General features: G+C 52.5%; 1 protein-coding gene across 1 annotated transcript; it reads right to left on the reverse strand.

Moving 5' to 3' along the window:
- Positions 1-1,523: 1,523 nt before the first annotated feature.
- On the reverse strand, positions 1,524-5,881 carry LOC148813398 (uncharacterized). The gene is made up of 6 exons (XM_088908390.1): positions 5,866-5,881; positions 4,357-4,556; positions 3,449-3,603; positions 2,749-3,212; positions 2,216-2,424; positions 1,524-1,727 (listed from the first exon to the last, which is right to left on the reverse strand). Exons 1-6 carry the CDS (start codon positions 5,879-5,881, stop codon positions 1,524-1,526), a joined length of 1,248 nt encoding a protein of 415 aa, XP_088764516.1.
- Positions 5,882-6,731: the final 850 nt, after the last annotated feature.

The raw sequence follows: 6,731 nt of genomic DNA on the forward strand, positions 1-6,731 counted from the left end.
TAAAAAACTATAAACTATAAAGTTTATTTTTACAGCCATGAATCTATTTGGCAATAAACAAACAAACCAATAGCATAATACCGAGGACAACATCTCGGGCAGAAACCGCATAACAGGTGCAAAAACAAGGCGAAAATAAATACAAATATTTTCACCGGCGAAATCAAAACAACACCGCGGACTATATGTCATAAAACAACTTACATTTAATTTGCCAACACTATTTTTCTCAACCAGATACAACAGCAGAAACCAAAATACTCACACCTGTAGAAGGCTCCACGGCCGAAACGCTGCGTTTTCTTTCTTCTCTTTGCAGCAGGGAATAAACCTGTTACTTGGTTTTTTTTTTAAACCAAAATACTGCTTTTCCATAGGAATATTTATCTAGCGTCGCAGTTTTTAAACGTCCCAAAAGCACATCGATAAGTTCATTAATTCTCCAGCAAAACACAATCGCAGATGCTCAGATGCGCCCAAACGCATAAAAAGCGTTGTCCCCCTACCTTGGAAAAAAAAACAAAAATGTGACTTTCCAGAGAAATTTATCCCGGGGCGCTAAGGAAACAAAATCAAAACGCAGCCGAAAAGGTCGATCATTTTTCCAGATCGACTGGTTTAAGAAAGGGGGCTGATCTGATTGGTAGAAGCAGCTGTCATTCAGCGCCTCTTGTCCAATCAGGGATTTAGGAAGGCTCTTCCTGGGGCGGTCCTTCCGGTTGCAGTTTATTTTCCCCATCAGTGAAGTGAACGTTGACAGCCTCTGGTCCAGCGCTTATAAATACACACCAGAGGTACGCAATCAAGCGCTAAAACTACTGTGCCACCCCTCCAGAAACATCACAAGAAGGCTCTTGAACACCATCAGAACTCAATATGAGAGGGGGGAAAACAGTTCATTTTCCAGGGGGACTTTTTGGGTTACCATGCACATTTGAGGAAGCTGAAACATTTAGCAAAACAAAGGGAAGTTTCCCTCCCCCCCCCCCCCCCAATAAGAACAGCATGAACAATTTCATGAACTGCATGACTGAACTTTGACCCCCCCCCCCCACCACCACCACCATGACTGAAAGGGAATCCAGAAACCAAGAGCAGAGGCAAGACCAAGAACTGCACTGTCAATTAAGTGTGAGGGAAGGAACCAATGGGCTCCTTCCAAACTAGTCAGCTGACTGAAGATGGTGGGTCACTCTGCAAAGCCTTCTGGGGAATGTAGTTCCAGAGAAGGGCCGCCACCGCCATCTCGTCAGATCTTATTTCCCCCCTTCCAATACAATCCAGAAAGCTGAGGACCCACTGCTGGGGAGGGGAATTCAAGGCACGTGAGCCAGCCTGTCTATAAGTGAAGTTGCATCATTTCCCCTCCCAAAAAACTCACTTGTTGCTGCAAAAAAAAAGTGCCAAAACACAAGGGTACTGCTCAAATGTTTTTATTGCAGTTAACACTGCACAGCGCCAGAGGCCCACGAACCCCAGGTTCGAGTCGGGCGGTTGCCCCCACTTCTCTCGCCCCCATCGCGCTACTTCGGCCCCTCGACCTGCGGCGCCTGGGGGGCGGGGGGGTTCAGCTTGTCCAGCTGCGCCACCACACTGTCGTACTCCTGCTGCCACTGCTCCTTGCTCAGGGCCGAGGGGCTGACCTCCAGGAACCTGTAGGCCTCCTTGGACTGCAGGATGAACATCCCGCGGATGTGCATGCAGACGTTGCAGAAGCTCTTCCAGATCTGCGGGGAAGGGGGAGGAGAAGCACCGACATGAGACTCAGCGACCAGGGTAATATCCCAGAAGCCACTGGGAAGTGCCCCCCCCCCCCCAACCACCCACAATATCTAGGATGACAGCCAAGGGCAGAAGCCAAACTTCCAGGAAACTCATCCGCTCAACGACGTAGATCACGCCATTCGGGTCTCGGCTTCCCAGGGGAAGGCTCTTCCTTCCCGAGAACACCGTTGCCTTTTGTGGAGAAAGGTCTCCCCCTACCTATGCTAACCAGTGCATCAGCAGCTCAGGGGCTGCCTGTAGGATTGTTTGTGCTGTGGCACAATTTCTGGACAAGTCAGAGTGTCTGGGGGTGTCCAGGACAGAGATCTGAGCCAGCAGGTACCAGATCAGAGAAGTTCAACCCGACATAGAGAGACCCCGAGCAGGACAGTTCTGTCCACCCCCCCCTCAGAGATCGATCTACCAGAAACACACAGAAAAACAAGCTGACCGGCTCGGCCTTATCCAAGCTGGACAGGAAGTCGGCCTCGCAGTCCTCCAGGAAGTCCAGCATGTCCTCTCCAGCGAAGGTCCTCTGCTTGAGGTTGTCCAGCGCCACACCGGTCGTCTCCCAGAACTTCTTCATCTGCAGCAGGATCTCCTGGATCCTGGTCAGGCACTTCTGGACCTCCGCCAGCGTGCTGGGATCCCCAATGGATCCTGGGAGGCAGAGGAAGAGGAAAGCAGGAATCATCTCCCGAGCTCAGCTGGCAGATTTAACTCTTGGATGGTAAAAAGATTAGAGAAAGAAGTGGTTTCCAACTCTAGCGACAGCTCAGGTCTGTTACAAGCAAACAATCACGTAAAAAATCAAAACACATTTCCCTAAATCCTGACTTCGCTATGGGCTTGAAGCCGAGAGCGGGACTTCGGTCAGGACAGGAGCAGCTTCTTCACAAAGAGTGGTAGGGGTGTGGAACAAGCCAATACCCCGCACAAAACACGTCCCAGCGGCCCCCATGATCTGGCAACCCGCCCGCCTACCGATGTCGATCTGGACCTTGGCGTAGTCCAGCTGCAGCCGGATCAGCTCCTTCTCCTTCTGCCACAGCTCCGACACCTTGGCGTCCTTGCTCTTGTGCAGCTCCTCCAGCTGGAGCTTGAGGGTCTCCACGGCCGCCTTGTCCTTGGGGTCGTTGGCGGCCTTCTGGATGGCGTTGATCATGGCGCCCAGGATGGGCACCACGGCCGCCACGATGCCAAACTTGCGGTCGCGCTCCCCGATGCTGATGATGAGGCCCTGCAGCTCCTTGTTCTTGTCCTGGATGTCCTTCTCCAGCTGGTCCCTCTCCCCCTGCAGCTGTTTGACCGAGGTGTCCAGCTTGCTGCACTGTCCCTCCAGGGCCTGGGCCTCCGCGCTCTTGTCCTTTTTCTGCTGCTCCTTGTCCGCCTTGGTCTTGACCACGTCGCTGCAGGTGTCGCCCACGCCCCTGCCCAGAGCCTCATACCTGGAAGAGACGGGAGCGGTAAGCCTCTTGTGAAGAGGAGAGGTCGCAGGTTATGGGACAGGAGAATCCCAGCAAGCGAGCCAGGCAGGGGTGTGTGCTGTACACCAAGAGTGGTGGGAGGGGGGGGAACAAGCCGCTCAGTTAGAACAGGATATCCCCTTCCATGTTCTTACAAGCAGCCAGAGTCTTTGGCTCTTTCCAATGGCTGGTTCCTGCAAAACGAAACCAGATCTTACTTCTCCACCGAGCGGTCCACCTGGTGGCAGATGTCCTCGATCCAGCCCTTCGACTTGTCCAGGAACTTCTTGGCCAGCTCCACATTCCTCTTCTTCACGGCCGTCCGGATCATCGGCAGCATGGTGCCGAGGATGTTGGTCGCCGTACTGGCGCACTGCGAGCGAGAGATCAAGCATCAGCACCATTGCTCCCACCCCCCCCACTTCAAGCTCAAGTTTAGGATGCCCCTTATCCGGCCTATTGAATCCTGTGGCCCTGCAGAACCACAACACAGCTGGCAGGACCTTCACGCTAACGACCTTGCTGTCAGTAGCCATTTCGGCTCCTCTATGGAGCTATACCTGAGCCAAAATGGCTTCCACAGGACAAAACCACTGGGGTGTCCTCAGTATTAACTGACCAGTTCAAGGGCACTTCATTCAACTAGGAAATGCAACTCTCTATGGCAATTTTAGCACCCATCTCCTCAAACATCACACTGACATCTATGCCAAAGGTATAGTTCTTCCACCCCCCCCCCCCCCCACATGAAGATCTAGGATAACAGGTAGAATAGGTTTCAGAGAACTAAGACCTCAATAGTCATGAACCAAAACAAGCCTTCCATTAGATCCAGATGAAAGGAGAAAGTCTCACTTATTAGTTGCCCACACCACCAAGCTGAAGGGTTACACGTATTAAATCTTGTGGGTGCAGTGTATCTTGGGTTGATTGCGATACACTTTACACAAAGGGTGGTGGGGGTATGGAACAAGCTGGCCAGCCCGGTTACTGAAGCAGATACCAAATGGGCCTGACAGGTCCTAAAATCGCTTGACTTGTATTCTTAAGCTCTGACCCAAGAGACAGACCCACCTGGAGCAGCAGGCACACAGACCCACCTGGAGCAGCAGGCACACAGACCCACCTGGAGCAGCAGGACCTCGGAGGAGGCGAACAGCTGCTGGCTCTCGGTGGCCTTGAGCCTCAGCTTCCTCTCCAGCTCGGGGTGGGTGGCCAGACACAGGTAGGACAGGTGGAAGAGCAGAGCCGTCTTCTCTGCAGCCGGGAGCATATCCCGGAACATATCCATATCGTTCATCAGCTGCCGGTCAGCAGGCACTAGGTCTGAGTGGGACAAAAAGAAAATTGAAATTGGCTTTAAAATTTTAGCTTCCACAACCTCAAGCACTCAAGCTTGGTGAAGACGTCCGCACATCCACTTTGAGCAAACTGAGAATTTGGATATCCAAGTTAAGACATCAGCCCTCTCGATTGCCATAGGCCAGTGTGCCGAGCAGACTGGAGCATCATCTAGGTGGGGCTGCACACTGGGGGGAGGGCTGGAGGGGATCCCCATGACCTAGTAATACCTCCGAGTGGAGAGCCCAGAAACACTATAGAGAGCATTAGGAATTCCCCATTTATTGGGATTGGAAATATCCAGCAGCCATACCACCCTGCAACTCACCACTGGCAGCCCCCCCCCACTGGAGCTCAGCAGGTGTGAGCCTGGTCAGTACCTGGAGGGGAGACCTCCTGGGAAAAACATTGGTTGCTGCTGGGAGAGGTGTTAGTGGGGCCAGCAGGGGGCGCTCACCCTGCAGTCCATGTGGGTCCTAATGCCCCACTATAGTGACAGGGCACATTATACTGTCAACAGGCGCCGTCCTTCGGATGAGACGTAAAACCGAGGTCCTGACTCTCTGTGGTCATTAACAATCCCAGGGCGTTTCTCGAAAAGAGTAGGGGTGTCACCCCGGCGTCCTGGCCAAATTTCCCATGGGCCCTTACCAATGATGGCCTCCTAATAAACCCCCTCTCTGAACTGGCTCCATCCCTCTGCTCTCCTCCCCACTGAGAGCTGCTGTGTGGGGGGAGCGTTCTGGCACACTATGGCTGCCGTCACATCATCCAGGTAAGCCACCCCCCCCAAGCCCACCCTCTACAGAACTAGTCAAAAACAAGCATTTAGGAGGGTACATGTGGAGTGCCCAGAAACCCACTTAATTGTTTACACTGGTCCATTATCAGCTTAATGTTGTTAATGAGGTGCAGTAAAAAAAAAAAAAACACTATAGGAGCTCATGATCTTCAAACACCATGCAACTCATTATAGCAATCCAGTACCGAGAGAGGACTGGGTTACTGGTTTGGAAACACACAAGCTCTTGCGTTAACCAGATCCATTCACAGGGAGGTTGTTTTAGCAGGGAGGGAGAGGCCTGTATCCATCCCCAAATGGGGTTGGATAAGAGTGGGGTGCCCTGAGCGATAAGGTCAACTGGACTGGGGACCCACTACTCCCCCCCCCACCCCCAATACTGCCTTACAATTAAACAGCATGTCCCAAAAGAGCATTCTTGAAGTCAGATAAACGAGACCTTGTTCAGACCTTTCCAGCAGAATACCCCCACCCCCCTCCACTCCCCCTTACCTTGACACTGAGACATGGTTATGGTACGTTGGAGGCGACAGTCAGAGAGAGAGAGAGAGAGAGCCAATTTATCCTGTCACAACAGAAAAAAAAAGTTATTTAGACAAACAGGGGTGAAGACACTTCCACCTACTGACCTAGCAATGAGACAGTTGCAGGAAAGGCACATTCTAAGTCTTAACCAAGAACTTAAAAGGAACTTACTCCCCCACCCAACCAAGAAGAAAAAATACCTCTGTTGTCTCCCCCAACTGAGCAGCCTTCAATACAACCACCCTGCTGTAAAGACACAGGCTGCAGTTCTATTCAACTAACCAGAAGCGACACACTCAGGAACCGCAATAAACCACCAGCAGAGAACACCAACAAGTCTTCACCTGATCCCAGCCCTGAAAGCCCACTGCCTGAACCTCAACTCTACTGGAAGAACTGAGAGCACCCTCCTGCCCTCCAGGCCTCTCTTATAGGGCTGCGCACCGCCCACAGGAAGTCCATATAAGGTTCGCGGGCCCGCGAAACCCCGCCCACACGTGGTATGCCCCTCCCCCCCTCTCGCCCGAAACACCTGTAGCAGCTGGCCGGTGAGGTGGGGCGCCTTCCCATCATGCCCCGTCCCCGGGGGGGGAGGAGACGACGCCATTCTCATCCTCCCGTCGGTAACAGCTCCTCTCTTTCTCCCACTGAGCCGCCCCAGACTGGACACGCCCGAGAACAGCCAGCAGGTTCATAAAACGGGAGGAGGATGAACGTCGTTTCTGTGGGTTTAGCAACTGAGGGGGTGGGGATGGTTTTGTTTTTAAAACAACAACAACAACGCGAAGACAGAAGTGGGAGTTTACGCGGTTTGTAACTGTGTTTTATTGTTA

This window comes from Atractosteus spatula, assembly GCF_055471065.1.
Source record: "Atractosteus spatula isolate fAtrSpa1 chromosome 10 unlocalized genomic scaffold, fAtrSpa1.hap1 SUPER_10_unloc_1, whole genome shotgun sequence".
NCBI lineage: Eukaryota > Metazoa > Chordata > Actinopteri > Semionotiformes > Lepisosteidae > Atractosteus > Atractosteus spatula.

What these genes read in the sequence shown, in the direction of transcription:
- LOC148813398 (XM_088908390.1), bottom strand. An exon ending in CCGAGGTCCTGCTGCTCCAG is followed by an intron (nt 3,604 to 4,356) that starts GTGGGTCTGTGT and finishes TCTCGCTCGCAG; the next exon opens with TGCGCCAGTACGGCGACCAA. An exon ending in GTGGACCGCTCGGTGGAGAA is followed by an intron (nt 3,213 to 3,448) that starts GTAAGATCTGGT and finishes CGTCTCTTCCAG; the next exon opens with GTATGAGGCTCTGGGCAGGG.